The 24,888-nt window shown below is 41.0% G+C and overlaps 1 protein-coding gene across 1 annotated transcript in view; it reads left to right on the top strand.

Moving 5' to 3' along the window:
- The window catches only part of LOC124789017 (UDP-glucosyltransferase 2-like), a 50,196-nt gene extending 27,886 nt beyond the window's left edge, over nucleotides 1-22,310 (top strand). The window contains exons 3-6 of the mRNA XM_047256303.1: nucleotides 10,450-10,906; nucleotides 10,985-11,207; nucleotides 18,532-18,751; nucleotides 22,034-22,310. Of these exons, the coding sequence (XP_047112259.1) occupies nucleotides 10,450-10,906; nucleotides 10,985-11,207; nucleotides 18,532-18,751; nucleotides 22,034-22,310 (1,177 nt within the window). The remainder of the gene's footprint in view (nucleotides 1-10,449; nucleotides 10,907-10,984; nucleotides 11,208-18,531; nucleotides 18,752-22,033) is intronic.
- Nucleotides 22,311-24,888: the final 2,578 nt, after the last annotated feature.

Here is a 24,888-nt window from a genome sequence, read left to right as displayed (position 1 = left end):
GTACAAACAATAATCACACGCACGGCACAGCGGACACACCAGGAACCGCGGTGTTGGCCGTCGAATGGCGCTAGCTGCGCAGCATTTGTGCACCGCCGCCGTCAGTGTCAGCCAGTTTGCCGTGGCATATGGAGCTCCATCGCAGTCTTTAACACTGGTAGCATGCCGCGACAGTGTGGACGTGAACCGTATGTGCAGTTGACGGACTTTGACCGAGGGCGTATAGTGGGCATGCGGGAGGCCGGGTGGACGTACCGCCGAATTGCTCAACACGTGGGGCGTGAGGTCTCCACAGTACATCGATGTTGTCGCCAGTGGTCGGCGGAAGGTGCACGTGCCCGTCGACCTGGGACCGGACCGCAGCGACGCACGGATGCACGCCAAGACCATAGGATCCTACGCAGTGCCGTAGGGGACCGCACCGCCACTTCCCAGCGAATTAGGGACACTGTTGCTCCTGGGGTATCGGCGAGGACCATTCGCAACCGTCTCCTTGAAGCTGGGCTACGGTCCCGCACACCGTTAGGCCGTCTTCCGCTCACGCCCCAACATCGTGCAGCCCGCCTCCAGTGGTGTCGCGACAGGCGTGAATGGAGGGACGAATGGAGACGTGTCGTCTTCAGCGATGAGAGTCGCTTCTGCCTTGGTGCCAATGATGGTCGTATGCGTGTTTGGCGCCGTGCAGGTGAGCGCCACAATCAGGACTGCATACGACCGAGGCACACAGGGCCAACACCCGGCATCATGGTGTGGGGAGCGATCTCCTACACTGGCCGTACACCACTGGTGATCGTCGAGGGGACACTGAATAGTGCACGGTACATCCAAACCGTCATCGAACCCATCGTTCTACCATTCCTAGACCGGCAAGGGAACGCGCTGTTCCAACAGGACAATGCCCGTCCGCATGTATCCCGTGCCACCCAACGTGCTCTAGAAGGAGTAAGTCAACTACCCTGGCCAGCAAGATCTCCGGATCTGTCCCCCATTGAGCATGTTTGGGACTGGATGAAGCGTCGTCTCACGCGGTCTGCACGTCCAGCACGAACGCTGGTCCAACTGAGGCGCCAGGTGGAAATGGCATGGCAAGCCGTTCCACAGGACTACATCCAGCATCTCTACGATCGTCTCCACGGGAGAATAGCAGCCTGCATTGCTGCGAAAGGTGGATATACACTGTACTAGTGCCGACATTGTGCATGCTCTGTTGCCTGTGTCTATGTGCCTGTGGTTCTGTCAGTGTGATCATGTGATGTATCTGACCCCATGAATGTGTCAATAAAGTTTCCCCTTCCTGGGACAATGAATTCACGGTGTTCTTATTTCAATTTCCGGGAGTGTATAACAATAACGATGAAACTTCCTGGCACATTAAAACTGTGCCGGACCGAGACTCGAACTCGGGACTTTTGTCTCTCGTGGGCAAGTGCTCTACCATGTAACCCCTAGGCTGTGGCTAAGCCATGTCTCCGCAATATCCTTTCTCTCAGGAGTGCTAGTTCTGCAAGGCTCGCAGGAGAGCTTCCTTAAAGTTTGGAAGGTAGGAGACGAGGTACTGACAGAAGTAAAGCTGTGAGGAAGGGGCGTGAGTCGTGCTTGGGTAGCTCAGATGGTAGATCACTTACCTGCGAAAGGCAAAGGTCCGGCACACAGTTGTTATCTGCCAGGAAGTTTCATATGAGCGCACACTCCGCTGCAGAGCGAAAATCTCATTCTGGAAACAATAACGATGGCAGTAAAAGTCGCCTAATTGAGGCAAACAAAAGCTCACTTCTAATTTTCCTCAGAGGTTAGTGGTAACACACACACACTAGTAAGAGTCCAGTTCAGATACAAAGACGTAATCTTCAGCAGTCGAAGAACACCAGGTCGGCATCCGGAGTGAACTTCAGGGCTGGTTCTAACCCCTAAATAGCTGTCACCAGCCAGTCAGGTTTTGGCGTAGTGATACTTCCTGCAGGCCGTGGCTCGAGCTCCTCCTGCAAGAAGTAGTTCTTGGAATGTCTGTTTCCATTATCTTGCATCTAAAAAGCCGGTGTTTACCATGGTGCGTTTGGTAAACCTTGGCCATAGACAATGCCGTTCTCTGTAGTGTAATATGGATTGTAGACCCTCAGGGGCTACCTTGGCTACGGCATAACGGTATATAATTCTTGTTTTGCAGAGCATTTGCTTATTTTTGATCATTCTCCGAGGAAACTGGAAGAAACAATAATTTTATGTAAAGAAGTAAATGGCTGAAAATCAGATTTGTCAGAAGAATATGAAACATTGATGTATTTAGGTAATAGAAATGGTAACATATTGGATGATAAGTTGCAGCTTACAAATAAAAACTCCCTTGACGGTTTTAAGCCGCTGCTCATGGCCGCATAGCACATATTTACCAGCCCCTGCTAGCTTCGATGAGCATGTCATATCCTTAAAGTACTTTCTCTGTACATTGATTCATTATCGTTTCTCCTTTGTTCGTTAGTTTTTACATAAACGAAGTTGTAGTCTTAACCTTTCGGCATATTTTTCATTACTGTTCGTAAACTTTTTTTAAACTTTAGTACCTATTTCCTCTTCGCCACCTCTTCACAGTATTTATTACCTTTAGCAGAACTTTTTACTGGGTACAAGGCGAAAGCTCGTTGAAATGTTTCTGTTTTATAAGAATATTTTCACGTTCCATTTGACACACACTTTAACACCTGTTTCATGTTTATAAAGAATTAGGTTACAAGGGCTTACACAAGCAGCAATTTTCTTTTTCTGTTTTAATGTACATTAGCTACTCAACACAGTAAAGTTGCATTCCTCACGTGCACACATTTAGTGCCCTCTGCATGTAGCTTTCCTTTGCGCTTTCGGCAGTTGACTCTTACTACATGTCATACGCATACGTTTATAATCCAGATTCCAAAATTATATTTTACTATACATATGTCAACTTTCAATACGACAAGAGTCTTATGTCAATGGGTTGCTACACTTGGGCATTTAATCTTTGTGAGGTTTCTCCTGCTTTGAACAGTATTTATTGTTGCAAATATAACGTTTACTGGAACTCGGAAGGTAGCCGAAGTCAGTTCGCTGCACTGAGCTGCATTAATAACACGGCCGCAAGTGGGAAGCTGGTTCGCACGGAGGCAAAGCTAGCGACCGGACCATAACGCGCTTTGGCGAATCACAAGAGTGGGGAGAGGAACGCGATACTTGAGAACAGATGTTACTCGGCTGTAAATACGCAGTAATTATACTAGTATTCTGGTGCGAAACCCTCATTATACATTATTAAATATTATTGATTGAGGTTCTTCTTTGGCGTAACTTGTACTACAAGAAACCTACGGGTCATCTGTGCTTCAATACAATGACTGGGTGTACTTCGAGCCTCTTCATACGCAATAGTCGGCCACAGGATGTACTGGGAGCCTGCTAAATGTGTGGCAGTCGGCAGTGGAACGTACATGGAATTTTCCCATGTGATTGTCGGCTTTACCACGCTCTCAGGTTTTGTTAACTTTCAGAGAGTAATCGTTTCATGATAATAAAATGTTACTGTTTTACAGTATTTGGAAATAAATGCATCTTGAAGGCATTCTAGGACATACTTCTTATAAATAAGCTATCCACACCACCAACTAAAATCACACGACGCCTGTTTGGCTGTTCTGAAGAATCCAGTGCGCTACATGAGCTATATTTCCGGACATCGTTTACGAGACCTTCACAGAGAACAGTAAATCCAACGTGTCGATTTATTAAGATAATCCATGAAAGTGTCGTCTTAACCAACGCAGTCTCCGGTGGAAACCTATACCAGCTTTTACGGAACCGCGGCTGAACTGAGAAACTTGAATGGAGGTTTGTGACTGGAAAGGGAGCTTACATCTTCCCACCTAAAATGCTATGTTGCTACAGTTTTAAACTGCAGTTTCTGTTGTTTTGTCATTGAGACAGAGGTCTGATACGCCAAGAACATTTGGCTATATCCAGTGTACTGTACCAGCATGTGATGTACCAAGTGAGCACGCTTATTCGACAATTTTTTGAATGCAATTGTTACTTCCTCGTTTTGTTAAGATTTTCCTGTAGCGACTGTTGCCATTTTTAGGGTCCATTGCACCTTCTGAAGAAGATAATTTTTCAATAATCGAATCCTAGATCAAGAGTTCCAATAAATCTTTATTTGCAACTCATTAATTAATTTTTCAACATTTCGATGTGGAAGAAAATCGACAGATATAGAGGTAATTTGAGAGATACTTTAAGAGAGTTTTGTTGGACAGAAGCTGTTTATGATTTATTTATGTTAATGATATAATGAGGCACATTGCTGGATCCATGAGATTATTCACCGACTATGTTACTGTCTGTAGAAAGCTTGCGACGTCAGAAGTCTGTAGTGAAATTCAGGAAGCTCTGCAGTGTATTGACGACTGATGGAGAGACTGGTAGTTTGCAATGAACGTAAATAAATGTAGCAGATTGCGCACATATGGGCGGAGGTCTCCACCACTGTTCGCTAACAACATTGCCGACAAGCCACTGGGTACAGTAACTACTGCAAAATACCTGGGAGTAAATATCCTGAGTGGCCTAAAGAGAAATAACCAAACGAAAAAAAAACTGTAGGAAAAGCATAGGCCAGGCTCAGATTCACTTGGAGAATACTAAGAAAATGTAATAAATTGATGGAAGACGGGCCTTACAAAACACTTCTCCGATCTTTTGTTGAGTATTTTTCATCTGCCTGGTACCCACATGAAGTTAGATTAATAAGAGAGTAGAGAAGATCCGACGAAGAATTGCATGTTTTGTCAGGAAATTACTTTGACTGCACGAGAGCGCCACGGAGGTTCTCAATAAACTAAAATAACATACGTTACAAGACAGACGTCTTCTAAAACGACAGGGGCTTGCTATTGAAGTTACGAGAGCATATGTTCCACGACGAATTAGAAAACACGTTATATCCTCCCACATACGCATCGCTAAACGACCACGACGAGAAAATCACAGTAATTAGAACTCATACGATGATTTATCGACAATCGTTCATGGCCTGTGCCTTCCGTGAACAAAACAGGGAAGGAGCAAAACGTAGTGGTACTAGAAGTACGCAGTGCCATACACCGTCAACTGGTTTGCTGTATGTAGATGTAGTGGTGAAATGTCCATCCATATGTAGTGAAGAATATTCAAGGCTATTCCAAATCGACTAGCACCTGCACCTGACATGTCTACCATTGAACAAGTTGCAGATGATCGGCAGATCGTTCGCCAGAGTTCTCAAGCTACTACTGTGTATGCATTGAGGTCTCGCAAACAAACCAGGTAGTGGGTTACATCTAAGAACGTATCAAGGACACCTTTGCTTCGTTACGCTAGTGTTTTCGCCTCTGATTGCAACAGTTGTGGTATTAACATGAAAGTTTCAACGTATGAGATCACGTACAGTTCTACAATCGTTATAAATTATTTATTATTGTGTATCTGATACGTCGTTTAATGTGCATATCGGAGAAAGCCATCCTCTTTTGAGTTGCATATTTCACAGACGTAAGTAATTCCGTGAACGGATCAAAAAATCGAAAGAAAGTGCTCAGTAGACGTTAACATGTAAAGAGACAAGTAATTTAGTGTATGATCTGTGTTTGCTGCTTTTTATTCTCCGACGTACTCGTATTGCAACAATAATCATATACATGGTCTTCACTGCCTGGTCGCAACGTTTTCTTTCCTTTTATATTTGTATGCAGTTCTAATCATCTAATCACAATACACAGTTGTTTATAATAGTGTATTTGTTATTTGAAAGTACGTTTGTATATGATAGTAGAACTTACTCAATTGCTGACTTTTCTCCCTAATCTGTTATGAAATGTCTTCAGTCAAGTGTGCTGCACACACAGTTACATGCTGCAGTTTTCATTTACTGTTTTGATAGCCTTTTTTTTAGCTCATATCCAATTCATGACTGTCGAGCTATGTAGGTATCAATGTACCTACTGTGTGTGATTGCTTTACTGATCCCGACAATGGTCTACTTCCACCACCGACTACACACTTGCTAGAACAGCACAAAGAGTATCTATACATCACATTATTGTGTTCAGTTCTTACAATGTCCAACTGTGAAAAGCATTTGTATGAGAACTTACGCCGAGTGGGAAGGTTGCTAGTTTACAGCCTCACCTCGCTGTCGTGCGCACCTGGACAACTTTTCCTCAGTGTTGTTTGTGTCTTCGTGTGGGTCACATTATCGTTTGGTCCATAGCGTTAGTTGTTCCGAGAAAAGAAACATAAGTTTTAGTTTCGGCAAATCCACGCATTCTGTGCGGCCTAGATCCTTAGAGATTCATTACTAGCTCGTTGATATCATTCGTGTAGTATCTGATGAGGTTCATAGTCCTGTCTTGATTCTGATAACTATCTGATTATGTCTTTTTCTGAAAGTTTTTCGATCCACTACAAGTAAATAGGTTGCTTTTGCGTCATACTTCTCAAGTTCCCTTGAAGCATCGCGATGGTGCCGTAAGTGTGGTCATTCTTCCTAACGCGAAACTGGATTACATAAATGCCCGAGTGTCCAATCTCCCGCCGGAGGCTGACGACACTTTACTTGAGGAGATTTTGCTACCTTCCTGTGATGTGAGCGGTATATAATGTGAACGCTGGTCATTTCAACACCAGCTGCAATCTTATAGCGGTATCCATTCAGTGGAGGTGGTAGCCAAACCTAACATTTCTTATAACGTATAATGGTCATGTGGCGACATGCTTTCTCTGTAAAGTAGCATTCCAACCAATTTACAGGTATGTGGTTACCACTTCCACGTAACTTACAGCGATCACGTGAGGACGTGCTTTCTCTTCAAAGTGGCCAACTTAGATATAACTACGGTATTGCAGTCCTTGCAATGATACTTTGGAAATACATGTATGTCCAAAGAGACAGGCACTATGGCAACTACAGCCGTTATGAAATACGTGAAATGTATTCGAAATTGCAAATATGGACTCACCTGAAGTCGCAAGTTCAAAAAATGGTTCAAATGGCTCTGAGCACTGTGGGACTTAACATCTGTGGTCATCAGTCCCCTAGAACTTAGAACTACTTAAACCTAACTAACCTAAGGACATCACACACATCCATGTCCGAGGCAGGATTCGAACCTACGACCGCTAGACCACCGCGGCCGGCGAAGTCGCAAGTGTATCGTGATCGACCGACATCTCTAGGGATGCTGAAAGACAACATCCGACGCCAATGTCTCACCATAACTCCGGGCATGCTTTACAGTGCTGTTCACAACATTATTCCTCGACTACAGCTGTTGTTGAGGAATGATGGTGTACATATTGCGCATTTCCTGTAAAGAACGTCATCTTTGCTTTGTCTTACTTTGTTATGCTAATTATTGCTATTCTGATCAGATGAAGCGCCATCTGTCGGACTTTTTTTGAACGTTTGTATGTTTTGGTTCTAATAAAACCCCATGTCATTCCAAGCATGTGTCAATTTGTACCTCTCTATCTACGTTATTCCGTGATTGATTCAGTTTTCAAATTTATACTGACTTTTTGATCACCCAGTATACAAATAACATGAAATCAAATATAACAGAATTTGTTATAGCACAGTAACCGCCATCTGGCGTGGGAAGTCAGAGGTACAAATTTCTTAATTTACATAATATATTACGTTGAAACCAAGAAGGCAAATACATAAATAGTGGTGATTGTGCAATATATGTCATGATTTAACAAGTCAAAATGTCATGAAATACATTATGCTTTATAAAAAAATCTTTAGGGTGTGACTAACAATTTTTTATCGTATTTAACGACATAATGATACACACATCTCAATCGCCGCGTTGGGACATGTTAGCAAAATATAACTATTTCTGAGGCTTAATTACAAAAATCACCGTAATTATGAAAAGGATGAAGGATATAAAAGCATATTGTGGATGCAGAGATCGTTTAGCGCACTCATCAGTAAGAACTACTGTTACAAATTGTAAAGAATTAGTGATATGTTGGCTAGAGACACAATTGTCGGAGATACGGTAGCCTAGTAGAAACCTCCAATACCACACCTATGATTTATAGAAAAAAATTTCCTGATATGATACAAAGAGAACTTGGGTATAAGGAAACAGTGTTCTCTTTAAAATATAAAGTGATTTACTTTGTTGGGACAAACTTTGTTTATACTTTAAAGAGAACACTGTTTCCATATACCCCAGTTCTGTTTGTCTATCGGTTTGGCACACAGTTTTAATCTGCCAGGAACTTTCATAACAGCGCACACTTCGCTGCAGAGTGATAATATCATTCTGAAAACATCCCCCTAGGCTGTGACTAAGCCATGTCCCTGCAATATCTTTTCTTCCAGGAGTGCTATTTCTGTTTGTATCGCAGAAGTGTTTCTGTGAATTTTGTAAAGTAGGAGACGAGGTACTGGCGGAGGTAAAGCTGTGAGGACTGGTCGTGAGTCGTGCTTGCGTAGTTTAGATGGTAGAGCAGTTGCCCGCTAAAGGCAAAGGTCCCGATTTCGAGTCTCGGTCCGGCTCACAGTTTTAATCTGCCAGTAAGTTTCATAAAATCGCACACACCGCTGCAAAGCTGTGACTAAGCCATGTCCCTGCAATATCCTTTCTTCCAGGAGTGCTATTTCTGTTTGTATCGCAGAAGTGTTTCTGTGAATTTTGTAAAGTAGGAGACGAGGTACTGGCGGAGGTAAAGCTGTGAGGACTGGTCGTGAGTCGTGCTTGCGTAGTTTAGATGGTAGAGCAGTTGCCCGCTAAAGGCAAAGGTCCCGATTTCGAGTCTCGGTCCGGCTCACAGTTTTAATCTGCCAGTAAGTTTCATAAAATCGCACACACCGCTGCAAAGCGAAAATTTCATTCTGGAAACATCCCCCAAGGCTGTGGCTAATCCATGTTTCCGTAGTATGCTTTCTTCCAGGAGTGCTAGTTCTGCAAGGTTCGCAGGAGTGCTTCTGTGACGTTTGAAAGGTAGGAGACGAGGTACTGGCGGAAGTAAAGCTGTGAGGACTAGTCGGGAGTCGTGGCTTGCGTAGCTCATATGGTAGAGCACTTGCCCACTAAAGGAAAGGTCCCGACTTCGAGTCTCGGTCCGGCTCACAGTTTTAATCTGCCAGGAAGTTTCATAACAGAGCATACTCCGCTGCACAGTGATAATTTCATTCTGTAAACATCCCCCATGTCTGTTGCTAAGCCATGTTTCCACAATAGCCATTCTTCCATGCGTGCTAGTTCTGCAAGGTTCGCAGGAGAGCTTCTGTGGAGTGTGGAAGATGGGAGACGAGATACTGGCGGAAGTAAAGCTGTGAGGACTGGTCGTGAGTCGTGGCTTGCGTAGCTCAGATGGTAGAGCACTTGCCCATGAATAGCAAAGGTCCCGAGTTAGCTTCTCAGTCCGGCACACGGTTTTAATCTTCCAGGAAGTTTCATAGCAGCGAGCACTTTGCTGCAGAGTGAAAATTTCATTGTCCCATCAAGAATTATTTATTGCAACACTTGCAGTTTCTCTATTTTATGTCATCCATTTGATATTGTTGCCAGGCTCGTATTTTATCGACGTATCACTCTCTCTAGGCATATGTGCTCCTTTCAATTCGATCTCTTTTTCCCAGTTATCTGGGTCTATTCGCTCACATGTGAGTTGCGGAGCTGATTCTTGACAGCTGCAGTATGCTGGGCGCGGCAGATTGACGGACCTACCTCAGCCAATGCGGCAGCACAATTTAGTAAACGTCTCCATGGTAACGCCTCAGTGTTGTCACAGTCCTTTGACACAGGTACTGTTTTCGCTTTCAGCCGTTAGCGCTTCACAGTTGAAAGCTGGCAGCAGCACTGTGAGCTGTCAGCAATCATCTTATGCCGGCTCGACTATAGTGATAGATTTTCTGGAACAGGTTGTTAGTTCATCTGCGTGGTAGCTGTAAAAGGTGGCAGAAACTCTACACTGGCCTCGATAATATTACTCGTTTTAACAGTTAAGACGTGCTTCATTTTATGTTATCCACTGAAAGCTTTGTCAGGGTTATTCTGCATCAACATAGTACGATGTTCCATAATAATAGTTCTTTTAAGCTCGAAATTTGAGACATTGTAATTATTTTGTTGACTCTCAAGTAGCATTATAAAAGCTTCCGCTCCTGTTAGTGATTTTACACAGTACTTGAATTTTGGAAGGTATTTTCCTTATGTTTAACTGTGGAAATCTTTACAGGGATCGCTCTAAATTCCACCCTCTTTTTCTATGAAAATTTGTACCTTGTATCTATTGGTTACATTATCTTTCATATTATGACTGCAGCTTATCTAAATATAACACCTAGACAAAGATGCATCCTAGTGAATGGCTATAGTACTAGTAAGTTGGTTTGTAATGGATATTGCGCATTGTTGTTGCTTGTTACAGATTTGGAGAGAAATTCGATTTGGCGATAATTGAGACGTTCTTATACGACTGTCACTTTGGCCTCGTGCATAGACTAGGTCCTCCACCAGTTATTGGTTTCTGGTCAGCTGAGCTATACCCACTTTTACATATCATCGTGGGTAACCCAATCAATCCTGCTTATTACCCAGACTTTGAGACAAGCTACACGGACCATATGACATTCCTGGAAAGAGCTGACAATGCCTACGAGATGCTGCAATCCATCAGGCGGTTCGAAAGAATTTCGACATCACTGGAAGAGGTGATGAGAGAACATTTAGGAAGTGACCTGCCCAGCATGCTCGATATGCAGTACAACATCAGCCTCTTGCTGGCCACTACTCATTTCTCTTCTGATTATCCGAAGCCAATGCAACCTTCTGTGATACAGATGACAGGACTTCATGTTAAGGGAAAGCCGAATCCCCTGCCAAAGGTAGGTCACGCTGTAACATTCTGTTTAGTGATGACACAACACGCTAATCACCGTTTAATGATGTGACTGTCATAGTAGGAGATACAGTCTTTCCTGGATGATGCGGAACAAGGGGCCATATACTTCAGTCTTGGGTCTAATATGAAGAGCAACAGTCTTCCAAAGAATATAAGGCAAAGTCTAATGGATGCCTTCTCGGAACTCCCTCAGAGGGTGCTCTGGAAGTTTGAGGATGATGACCTTCCAGGGAAACCGAGCAACGTCATGATTGCGAAGTGGCTTCCTCAACAGGACGTTTTAGGTATCGTTTAATTTATTTGCTGATTATTAATTTTTAACCTCTGTAGTGTTCAATTATTGAAAGATAATTTTCGCTGTTTACGTTACTTAAATTACGAATCAGCGAATACTTGACTTACGTCAGATCCGTTTGCTGTACGCCACCTACAATTTGGCGTAAATTCCAATGAAAACGAGCTCTTCCACAATGAAAATAAGTTCCTTTATGTAGTTTTATTTATGCTCTTATTTTACATTTAAGATTAAGACAATGATGTAGTGCCTAATGTCCAGCCAGGCATTCTTCATAAAATGTGAATAGTATACATACAACTTAACAATAATTATATAATGAGATGATGAAATTCACGAGATTGCTGCTAATATCGTATCGGACTTCTTTTTGCCCCGCGTAGCGCAGCAACTAGACGACAAATGGACTCGACAGATTGTTGGAAATACGCTGGAGAAATACTGAGCTATTTCTGATAAACATTTACAACCCCTTTTCCCATAAATCTGTGGCAGCAAACATTTCTTCCACCAAATTTTACTTTGGCCTTCACTACACATTAAAACATAGGAATAATGTCAGTCTTAATAATACTTTCAACCAGAGAGCCCTTAGAAAGGTACAAAAATTAAATAACGGAAAGTAAATTGATAGCAAAATATAATTATACAAATGAAGTAGTAATGTTTCGTTCAGTAGTTTTTACATTACGATGGACAGTTTCTCTGGTATAGCGTCTAGTTACCGAAGAAACTTTTGTTCCTCTTCTTCTTCCTGTCCTGCATGGATGTCTATTTTCTAAATAATTTCTGTTGTAGATGACTAACTTGAAGTATATTGTGTGACCATGAGCTACTTTCATCCTTTCATCATCCCTGTAATTAAATAAATCCATGACATAATTTTCTTTCTCTGGCTTCACTGGATTAAACGCCACTGTTGATATACTCAGGTTTTTCAGCACTCTTGTACTGTATTTCTGTTTCCAAAATCGGAATGATATATATAGACCTTTGTATGTTAGGGGTGTAGTACTGAACCATCTGCTTTGTATTTCCTAACAAAATATTTCTGAATTTCAAACAGTACCTTGGCGATGATTACTTGAAGCTGCCTTGACATGAGCACCCGGTACGCTACAGTGAGCGAGAAATGCTGCGTGCTCACTCATCAGTAACGCTGCCCTGACCTCTGAGAATGAGATAATGCAACAGAACATAGGAAGAATATTTTTCATACCCCGCTAATTAGTTACATACGATCTATAGCCGTCCATCATTGTGAAAGCGTCACCGATGCAGGAATTTGTTCAGGAAATGACCACTCGATTACGTCCCACAAATGTTCGATGGAATTTAGCTGGTCAATCTCGGTGGCCAATAGAAAGAATTCTATTTGTCCAGAATGTTCTTCAAACCAGTCGTGAACAAATGTGGCCCAGTGACATGTTGCGTTACCATCTATAAAATTTGCATCGTTGTTTGGGAACAGAAATTCTATGAATGGCAGTAACTGGTTTCCAAGTACCCGAACATAGCCATTTCTAGTCAACGATCGGTTCATTTTGATCAGAGGGCCCAGTCCATTCCTTGTAAACACAGCCAACACCATTATGTAGCCACCAACACCTTGCACGGTGCCATGTTGACAACTTCAGTCCATGGTTTCTTGGGGTCTGCACCATGCCCGAACCCCACCATCAGCTCTTACCAATTGAAATCTGGACTCATCTAATCAGACCACGGTTTTCCCTCCGTCTACGATCCAACTGATGTGGTCACGAGCCCAGGAGAGGCGCTGCAGGCGATGTCGTGCCGTTAGCAAAGGCACTCGCTTGGGCCGTCTGCTGCTGTAGCCCACTGATGCCGAATTTCGCTTCACTGTACTAACGCATAAGTGCGTTGTACGTCCGACATTGGTTTCTGCGGTTATTTCACACAATGTTGCTTGTGTTGCTTGTCTGTTAGTACTATCAGCTCTATGCAAACGCTGCTGCTCTCGGTCATTAAATGAAGGTCATCGGCCACTGGGTCGTCCGTGGTGAGAGATAGTGCCTGAAATTTGGTGTTCTCGGCACGCACTTGACTCGGAGGATTGCAGAACATTCGATTCGTTAACGATATCCGAAATGGAAGGTTCCATGTGTCTAGCTCCAGTTACCACTGCCCGTTCAAAGTATGGTAATTCCCGTCGTTCCACCCTAACCACGTTGGAAACCTTCTCACATGAATCACCTGAGTACAGACCACAGCTCTACCAATGCATTGTCCTTTTACACCCTGTTTACGCGATACTATCTCCATCTGTATGCGTACGTATGGCTATCCCATGACCTTTGTCACCTCGGAGAAGAGAGACAAACAGACTTATACACACCCATAAGGCTACTGAATCCAATTATAAGAAATGGAAATTGAATGCCAATAATAATAATAATAATAATAATAAAAGTAAAACCGCTGGTCACATTTAAATACGTTGGTCTGGACTGATAGATCAGATAAAGAGTCCCTTACAACGAGTCAGGAAAAGAAAGGTGGCATTTAAGACGATAGGTGGAAAAGATAAAATATGTTTCCCATAACTATCAAGGTTCAACATCACAACACAGTCACTACGTGAGACCGCTCTCTGTTGTAATAAACTGAAAATAAGGCAATTATCTCGGACGACATCCTTAACAAAACCACAAAAAGCAAACAGGAAACCTATATGACAAACCCACTAAAAAAACACACTCGTAGACAACATTTCGAATTCAGTACCTAGTTAGTAGTTCCATAAGTGTTTAGCATTATTGCTATAAACATTATATAGAATGAGTGAGTATAACGACTGCGAGAACATGACTTACGTATGACTGCATGCTGGCCATTTGCAGAATGCTAAGTAGCACAATTGCTAGAATTTAATAGAAATGGATACATTTATCTTTTTCACATTACTCATGTTACAAGCGAAACACAAGTAAACATTTATTTCCACTATATTACACCTTCTATCGACATTTTATGAAATATTTGCCTATGGAATAGAAGGAGTTGTCGAAAACAAATGTTTTAAAAATGTTTTATTGTCATTTAATGCAACTGCCAAATACTATTACTCTTACTTTCCTGGCCCCACAAACTGCTGTTGGTTTTTAGTTTCGTCAAGCACTCGCATTCACAGCGATCTGTCCTTGGCATCTTCTTCCCCCCCCCCCCCCCTCCCCCCTCCCCCCAAATATCTGAAGACCGTTGGCCACCTGGCGTCTTTAAATTATTTCCGGTCTGCCTAAAGGTAATGTTTTTCGGGTTTCACTCTGGCATTTCTTTCAGTTTTGATCCCCCCTTCCCTACATACATGTAACAGGCCGATCTGCCCCATTTTCTTGGCTTCCGAGACAATTCTGGTTCATTACGTATCTCCTTGAGCACTCTGTTCTTTCTTCTTCGCCATTCTCCTCCCTTAAAAATAGGTCAAAGTATCTTCTGAAGAGTTTTATTTTCGGAAACGTCGTTTTGATTCCTCCTGAAAAAATTGGATGACATTAATTGTTGATAATGCTCTGGATGACGTTTTGAGTCTCACATCCATTTCTTGTTTTTTATCATTTCTCTTATTTACTACCAGACTCAGGTATTTAAACTCATGTGCTTCCAACACGTTGCTATCCATCCGCAGGATTTCGCACCATTTTGCCTTCTTTCTTTCTTCCCTCGTGAATGTTGTTTTCTCGTAATTTACCTCTAATGTGCCTTCCCTTGATTTTTAAAATATCTTTCTCGCCAGTACTTTCGCGTGATCTAAATTTTCAGCGATTAATGCTGCATCTTCTGGAAAGGCAAATATATTCATCGTTCCTGTTTTTACGTCGAAAACTGTGTAGTATTGGTGTTCCCTTTACACTAACCGCTTCAAGCCTTCTCACATAACTTTTATAAGATTTGTAATCTTCTTTGGTATTCTGAATTTCTGCATTTTCCCCCACAAATTTCCTCTGTTTATGCTACCGTTGGAATCCTTAAAATCAACAGACAGTATTGCCAATGTTTTGTTTTATTTCCAATATTTTCATCTGACTTCTTTTAATAGAAATATCATATTAGTGGTGGCTCGAGTCAATACGTATCCTTCTCATTTCTCATCTGATATCTCTCCCAATTGTTGTACTTAATCATCGTCGGTCCAGGTGACTACTTGGATGCGTGGCCAGCTGGGAACATCAGATGTATTAGCCCAGGGACACGCGAGTCACTGCTGTTGAGTGCAACTGAGAAACTGGCTCCAGGCCACTCAGCTGCCTTTCTTTCTTCATTCCAAATATTGATCACGACTTATTTGTTTTGCAATTGTTTCTCCTACCTAGAAGTAGTTAAATTGATATTTCATGATTCTCTGTAGATGTGTTGTTTTTTAGTACCATGGTTGTGTCTGTTGTATCTTTCATTCTCATCTGATATTTATGTTGTTTCTTCATTTCTGTATTTCCATCCTCGACATTTACAATACTTCTTCAACATATTCCACCAAAATTTCCATATATTTTGTTCTTTTCAAAATTATACCGCCACTTTTGTCTTTAATGTCATATGTGATTGGTATATATCCTCTTCTGAAGAAACTAACAGACCTTTAAAAGTCACTTACATACCCTGAAGTTTTATCCTCTTCTGCTCTTTTGATTAGAGTTTCCACAGATTTTCTCTTTTTTCTCCTGAGAAATTTTTTGGTTTCCCTTCCACCATTTTCATATGGTTTCTTGCCTTCGTTGGAATACTCCTCTTTTTCGTTTAATATGCTTGACAAATAATCAGAGATTTTTGGGAGTATATTTAATCCGATTTTTAGTGATGTATAAGCCGAGTGAAGTGACGAATGAAAATGTGTACCAAGGCCAGGATTCGAGCCCAGGTCTCCTACTCACTAGGCAGATGCTGTAACCACTACAACACTCTGACATAGTGGCTTTGCACAACTGCACAGGCTGTTCTAGGAAACTTCCCTCTTCAATCCAAATTCCTATTCACACCTCAGTCCACTTTGTGTTTCTCCTAAATTCGAATAACAGGAATACCAAGTCCGCCGAGGAATGGATAGGAATTTGGATTCAGGTGGTAGGTGTGCTAGGGTTGTCCACGCAGCTCTGCAGAGCCATTGTGCTGGGGTGGCGTAGTGGTTAGCACATCCACATAATTTGCAGGAGGCCTTAGTTTGAATCTAGGCTTCAGTACAAATTTTCATTTGTCGCTTCAGTCTACACATATACATTAGAGATATCCGAGACTTGAAAAGAATCATATACTCTCATTTCATTTTTGGGTCGCTGATACTGTTAGTAGTGAGTACTGAGTATCACTGTCTTGTCTAGTGCAGTTGCTGTGGACGTCTCAAGTTACAAAATTAAGCCATAAGCAAATAGCCATTGGAACTACGCAAAATATATTAACATGTACATGTGTTCGATTTCCAAACCAGAATGTATGTGCTCAGCAGAAATAATTTGGAGCATTGTACATTGTTCTTAACTCATCGTCATGTGCTCAGTAACTGCTGATGTTCTTCTGTACGATTTACAGATCTACTGAGTAGGGTATTCATTTTAGAAACCATCTAATAATTGTTTTAAAAATTGTTGTACACTTCTTCTGTTACTTTCTCTCTTACCACATTATCTGTAGCGCTAGACTCATCTGCAACTAAATCCAACTCTCCCTGATGGGACATCATCAAATAATTCAGTTTTTGATTTCATTATATATATTACACTATCATATAGAGGGTGTAACAGATATAAGTGCAGATTCTTTTATATGTAGTACCTTAACATGCACTCACATGTTTTGTTTTTCCTCTGTGTCAAACAGTCTTCCCACAAACCGTTCACAAACTTCATGACCTGATGTTTCTTGCACAGTCTTATCTGCACCTCTAAGTGGACTACACTTGTCAGTATTGACTGCTTTACATTAATGGGACCATACTTCAACACTACTGATCATGGGGAAAAACCATTAATGGCCTGCTTCTGTTCGCAAATGTGAAGGTATTACAAAACTGAACACATACGATTTGTAACAACTATAATTATTAGACTGAAAATGATGTAAATACTGGTCAGGAGTAATCAAGTAAAAAGTCAAAGTATATCTTGATTTAAAAATACCACACGAAAACAACGGAAATGTTATGTTTGGGAATGATATTACTTACCTCCAAGTCGAACTTCATGTCTTTATTTGGAACGCATGAAGTTTAATTTTGTTTCCTCCTCCTTTTTTGTTAGGCAATGAAAGTGATATTTAACATTCAAGTATAACAAAAATATAGCACTAGTGTACAAACTAAAATGTCTCAGGAGCCAGTAATCTTTGTATACAGAACAAATAGAGTGTTCTATAATATCATCATGTAATTATGATGTTTGAGATACAGATATATCATACAAATTTGCTTAAATGAACTTGTGTAAAAATATAAGTACTGTAGTGTGTAACAATGGCGCTTCTTTCTTGATTTCACATGCTTTTCTTCTGTGTATATGTTGGTCTCTGTATTATTTTAAGTTTTTATGATACTATGACGTATTTGAGTTCTTGGATATTATATACAACTTTTTTATTATTTAAAATTCTTTGACTTTTCACCTAAACATGTTTGAGCATTGAAAAGAGTAATAGTTCGCTGACCTGAATTTCCACATTTTTATCCGCAAACACAAGTGCTCTGAAAGCAAATGACGATACTAACCAATTTATTTGGTTCTAAATTTCTACAAAACTGTACAGACTGTTGTATGCTTGGTGAAGTATGATGAATCACATGTATGTAAGATGTTATATATACAGTATAGATATTTTTATATAACTGCTGAACAATTCTCATAATTTTGCTACTCCTCTGGAATCATTTCATGAAATTTCAGTTTTTAACTTTTCTTAACTACCACTAACACATCACAGAAAACTGAAATAATCCCCAATAATAGTAATACGAAACTGTAAATAAAAATTTTTGCTAAGCAAAGTCAGTCAGTATTGTTGACTCCTAAGTTCACTTCAAACGATATAATGTAGTCGATGAGTACTAATGTGTTAAATTATTTTGGTTGTACATTTTCTCATTCACAGCAGTATGCAGTGGCTGAGATTAATTTTTATAAGGAAAGGAAGGAAATGAAGTTTTGATGAGTGGTATTTTCGTAAATGAACTGTGTGCGATAAAAATGTCATGCTGAATGACCACTTATCAGGTCTATTACTGTGAAAACAACAGTACATACCACTCATTACCTGCAAACCCTACACCATTGGGTACAGTCTGTGTGGCTAACATCACGATCTTGTTGCAGCTCACAAGAATGTGCAGCTCTTCATGACTCAAGGTGGTCTTCAGAGCTTCAACGAGGCGTCCTATTATGGTGTGCCTCTTCTTGGGATACCCTTCTTTGGTGACCAGGGACACAACGTAGGAAAAATGCTAGAAGCAGGAATTGGTGTGAAATTGGACTTCAATACAATCACTAAAGAGAAGGTTCTAAACGCTGTGCAGACAGTTCTGGACAATCCTAGGTAAATCAGAAATGAATTTTTCATAAAGAAAATTGTGATATTACTTCTGTTTTATATATTTTCCTTTTGTTTGTGCATTGAACAAGCTGTGTAATTAATTTTAGATGAAGTGCTGCAATATAATGTATGTACACAAAGCATTGAGCACTCTTGTAGCAAGGAGATTCGGTATAAACAACGCAATTTGTCCCATGTAGTGTTAAATGTGTCATCAAGAGCAACGTTGATAGAGACAGGTATAGGTTAGGTCAGGCGATGTAACGTAGCATGTTATTTCCTTTGATTTTGTACACATTTCTCTATTCTGAGGAACAAATCCACTGTTGAGCCTAGTTGTCTTCAACCTAATACCAGGTAAGCCAGCAGTGGAGCAGACACGAGGGCTCATTTGATTATTGTTGATTGATCCAGTTCCAGCAAGTGTCTCAAGGGAAACCTAAATATAACGTTAGAAAATCCAGAATTTGATTGCCTCAGGGTTTTATTGTTAAATAAAAACTTGGCTAGAACTGAAGAGTTTGGGTTTTTTTCTGATACAAAAAAAGGCATTCTCCTGATGAAAGGCTCATAGGACAGTATGGTTATTTGAGATAGAACAGATAAAATAATTACTTTTAACATATTTTAACTACTTGATTCAAACATGGAAGTATATTTTAATAGTATGTGTGCTACTATTAAGTAAATGTTTCCGTAATACTAGGTGTTTTAACCTATGTTTTTAATGTGAAAAGTAATACTTCCGATAAACATTTATAGGTCATTGATAAACATTTATAGGCCCTTCTCCAAGGTTAGAATGAGTAAACATTTCTTTCACCAAATTTTATTTCAGCCTCCTGAACACATTAAAACATAACAGTAACGTCATTCTTAATGATACCTACAATGAGGGAACCGTCATAAAGGTAAAAAAATTAAATAACAGAATGTAAATTGATAACAAAATATAACTGTACAAATAAAATACCAGTGTTATGTCCGGTGGTCTATTCGTTATGACGGACAGTTTCTCTGATATAGTTTCTAGTTACCAATGGACGTATTGTTTGTCTTCTTCATCCTGTCCTGCATGGATGTCTTTTTTCTAAACTAAGTCTGATTGCTGGTGACTAACTTGAAGCATATTGATTGACGATGAACTACACACATCCTCATAAATTAAGGATAATGCTGATAAATGGTGAAACAACGCTCTGGTGGGTGGTTTGGGAGTTTAAAGCACCTCAGGATATGACAATGCGGTGCATTTGACCTGCTGTCGTTGCACGGTGGTGCTGGCAGCAGTGCACATACGCAGAGGAGTGTTGGTGCATGTCAGAGTACAGTGCAGCGAGTAAGTGTGCAGACATTTTCAGACGTGCTAATGGTGATTGTGGGTTGAAAATTACTCAAGTAACACATATTTACGGCGTTATGAAGGGCAGAATACTAGGGCGACTGGAGGCTGGTCAAACATAGCAGCTCGTAGCACGGGCCCTCTGTGTGCCACAAATTGTGATCTCAAGATTATGGCAACGATTCCAGCAGACAGGAAACGTGCCCAGGCGCTACAGAACGGGACATCCACACTGTACAACACCACAAGGAGACCGATATCCCACCATCAGTGCCCACAGACGGCCATGGAGTACTGCAGACAGCCTTGCTCGGAACCTTACTACAGCCACTGGAACAGTTGTCTCCAGACACACAGTCTACAGACGACTGAACAGGCACAGTTTATTTGCCCGGAGACCTGCAAGGTGCATTCCACTGACCCCTGGTCACAGGAGAGCCCATAAAGCCTGGTGTCAGGAACACAGTGGATTGTCATTGGAACAGTGGTCCCAGGTTATTTTCACGGACGAGTCCAGGTATAGTCTGAACAGTGATTCTCGCCTGGTTTTCCTCTGGCGTGAACAGGAACCAGTTACCAACCCCTTAATGTCCTTGAAAGGGACCTGTATGGTGGTCGTGGTTTGATGGTGTGGGGTGGGATTATGATTGGTGCATGTACACCCCTGCATGTCTTTGACAGAGGAACTGTAACAGGTCAGGTGTATCGGGACGTCATTTTGCACCAGTATGTCCGCCTTTTCAGGTGGGCAGCGGGTCCCACCTTCCTCCTGATGGATGATAACGCACGGCCCCATAGATCTGCTATCCTGGAGGAGTACCTTGAAACAGAAGATATCAGGCAAAAGGAGTGGCCTGCCTGTTCTCCAGACCTAAACCCCATCGATCACTTCTAGGATGCTCTCGGTCGACGTATCGATGCTCGTCTTCAAACCCCTGCGACACTTCAGGAGCTCCGACAGACACTGGTGCAAGAATGGGAGGCTATACCCCAGCAGCTGCTCGACCACCTGATTCAGAGTATGCCAACCCATTATGCCACCTGCGTACGAGTGCATGGTGATCACATCCCATATTGAAGTCAGGATACATGCGTAGCAAACAGTGGTGTTTTGTAGCACACGGACTGATGACCATAGATGTAAGTCCCTTGGTCCTCAGAGCCATTTGCAGCACACGTGTTTCGGGACGGTTTCCTCAACATCACCAATTCCATGGACTTACAGATCTGTGTCGTGTGTGTTCGCTATTAGCCTATGCTATTAGCGCCAGTTTTGTGTAGTGCCACGTTGTGTGTCACCACATTCTGCAATTATCCTTAATTTACGAGCATGAGTGTACTTTCACCATTCCTGTAATTAAATAAATCCATGATATAATTTTCTTTTTCTAGCATCGTTGAATTAAGCGCCACTCTTGATAGCCTCATATTTTTCATACTTCTTTATTGTATTTCTCTTTTCAAAGTCGGAATGACGTGCGACTGGACCTTTCAATGTTCAGCACCAAGTACTGAACCACTGCTTTGTATTTCTCAACAAAATACTTCGGAATTTTACACACAGGCCCTTTGCGCTAAGTTAGTTGATCTGCGCTGTACATGAGCAGTCGCTACCTTAAACTCAATGAGAAATGCCGCACCCACATGTATCTACAACGCGGTCGTGGCCTCTACCAACGAGATAATGAAACAAAACTCGGAAGAATATTACTCATAACCTGCTGATCAATTATAAACGATTTCCGTGAAAAGGGCACCTACAGATCCTTCTACCGGAAAACAGTCAATTTTTAAGGCATAGCACATTTGCGTACTGTTTGCTTGCCTGAATGGTAGAAGCTGTTGACATGGGCAGTGTTTCTATAACAACTGGACTGTCTTTCGTATTACAGAAACACTTCTCCCACAGCTTCACTGGGTGAAACTTTCATTTTCTGTTGCAGCTACCAGGAGAACATGAAGCGGTTCTCTGCCATCTACCGGGAGCACCAGAGCACGTCCCTGGAGAGGGCGGTGTGGTGGGTGGAGTACGTGATCCGCCACCAAGGGGCCCCTCACCTGCGCAGCGCTGCCCTCGACCTGCACTGGTGGCAGCTGCTGCTGCTCGACGTCATAGGCTTCATACTGGCTGTGGCGGCTGTGGTTGTGTTTATCCTGTACAAACTGACTCTGTGGCTACGATCTCTGTTGACGCCAGCCAGAAAATTAAAGAAACACTGAGATTATGAATGCATAATGTGCCAACAATTTGCCAGTTACCTCTCACAGTGCAGTAGATGGGATTCGGCAGCCACGCCTAGATCTATTTCCAAGTTTTTTGTCGTACATCTGGCATAAAGACATGTAATTTCCATGAAGCAAAAGACGACACTGAAAAAAAAATACTCTATACCTTAACATTGACTGTCGAAAATACTGTCTTCTTTGCAGCCCAGGTTCTCAGCATCCAAAAATCCTATTACGCTACTTGTTGCCTTCACTGAAGTTACGAAATGTAAGCATTATTTTCTTATCAAGGTTTTCTGCAGGCTACTCTGACTGTCTTTCCATCCTACATTGTGTATTTCCACTCGCTTTTTAATGTGCTACCAAACATCATTTTTAAATACTTCCAGTTTCTTAATATCTGACTATTTTCAATTTTCAAGTTTCACACCAGCACACTCTTGTAGTTCTCCAGCCTGTTTATGGAATTAAACGACTGCGTTTGACATCAATATATTTGTTATTTCAAAAATAATTTTTCAACTATACTACACTGGTAAACATGTATTACTTTCTTTTCTCTTTTTTTACACCATCATTACTGAAATTACTGACGTAGTCTATATTCCTTACTGAATCTTCGTTATTATCGCTATTATGATTGTTTTTATTCTTCTCTGTTGGTCTCAGTTACTTTATTTCTTTTCTAAGGTCTGAATTAAGCAGCTGGTCCTTTCTATTTCTTTCTTCTGCTCACCAGAATCTGTCTGGTTATCTGTCATATGGACAGTCTAATTTGTCAGTGTTAGTACTAGTATTATATAGTCTTCTGCACTTCTCAATACTCTCATTATTTATTACATTCCCTCTTCAATACATCATTTAAGCAGCAGTGATAATAAACAGGAACCCATGAAACTAATGGGTTAGTCCCTATCGTTTTGTTTTATTACTTAATCATGAAGTATACACATGTTATACGCCACAAGATCTGTTTCTTCTTAAGATTTTTCTGTGAAACCGCCAACTGAGTTAATCTCTTTCTTCAATTTTCTACCAGCCGATACACTCTATACCCACATCGTGGCCTTACATTGAGATTACATGAAGTATTCAATTGAAAAGTGAGGTATTTGTCATTTTTTGTTAGTTCCTATGAATTTTACCTCACTTGTTTATTTAATGTAATCTATTTTTTAATCTAAAATAAAGATGTGAACAGGTGAAAGATCTGTATTTAGACTTCACTGTTAGGGCTAAAAAGGGTATTACAGTATGCTGATTTCCTTATGACACCGTTCCTGAATAATTTGTTGAAATCTGTAAACGACATTACCATAATGAGCATAAAAAACAAATAAATCTAGCCTCCACCATTCAAGGCTTAATATCACTCTGTCAAAGAGAACATCAAGTTCATCAGCTATAAAAATTTTGAACTGTTTGTGTCGATAAAGTGAATGCTCTGTTTGGCATGAAACTTTAATAATGGAGTAAGATTTTTTAAATGTATGCTTGTGTTTAAATGAATAAAGCGAAGCCTAGAAAAGATTAACGATATTCTAAGTTCACGATATTCTAAGTTCACGATATTCTAACTTAATACGATTAAATAACGGAGTTAAAAAGTGGAGAATGTCGTGATATTCAATGTACCCTGCTCTAGTTATCATAAAGCAGCAGCTTAAATGTAACTGTTAGTGTTGATGATCAGAATGAGTATATATTTTCCATGATACAACCACATTTTTAAAATCAGTTGACACAGGCTCCATCAAAGTGAAACATCACGAACATGCTCATTTCAGTGTGTAAAGACCTAACAAAACTAGTAACTCAGAAAATTTAAGAATTTTTGTCCTTTATATTATGTATATGTGAGACCAGAACACGAATTTCTTTTCCCTAGTGTCACTTTCCTCTTACATTATATATATATATATATAGTGAATAGCAACTATCCTTTTCATATATATATATACACTCCTGGAAATTGAAATAAGAACACCGTGATAGTGTCGGAAGTTCCATGCGGCTTTTCGCGGATGATGCTGTAGTATACAGAGAAGTTGCAGCATTAGAAAATTGTAGCGAAATGCAGGAAGATCTGCAGCGGATAGGCACTTGGTGCAGGGAGTGGCAACTGACCCTTAACATAGACAAATGTAATGTATTGCGAATACATAGAAAGAAGGATCCTTTATTGTATGATTATATGATAGCGGAACAAACACTGGTAGCAGTTACTTCTGTAAAATATCTGGGAGTGTGCGTGCGGAACGATTTGAAGTGGAATGATCATATAAAATTAATTGTTGGTAAGGCGGGTACCAGGTTGAGATTCATTGGGAGAGTGATTAGAAAATGTAGTCCATCAACAAAGGAGGTGGCTTACAAAACACTCGTTCGACCTATACTTGAGTATTGCTCATCAGTGTGGGATCCGTACCAAATCGGTCTGATGGAGGAGATAGAGAAGATCCAAAGAAGAGCGGCGCGTTTCGTCACAGGGTTATTTGGTAACCGTGATACCGTTACGGAGATGTTTAATAAACTCAAGTGGCAGACTCTGCAAGAGAGGCGCTCTGCATCG

The sequence above is a fragment of the Schistocerca piceifrons genome, chromosome 3, assembly GCF_021461385.2.
Source record: "Schistocerca piceifrons isolate TAMUIC-IGC-003096 chromosome 3, iqSchPice1.1, whole genome shotgun sequence".
NCBI lineage: Eukaryota > Metazoa > Arthropoda > Insecta > Orthoptera > Acrididae > Schistocerca > Schistocerca piceifrons.
Note: the sequence above shows the minus strand (reverse complement) of the source record. Positions and strands in the feature narration are given on the sequence as shown.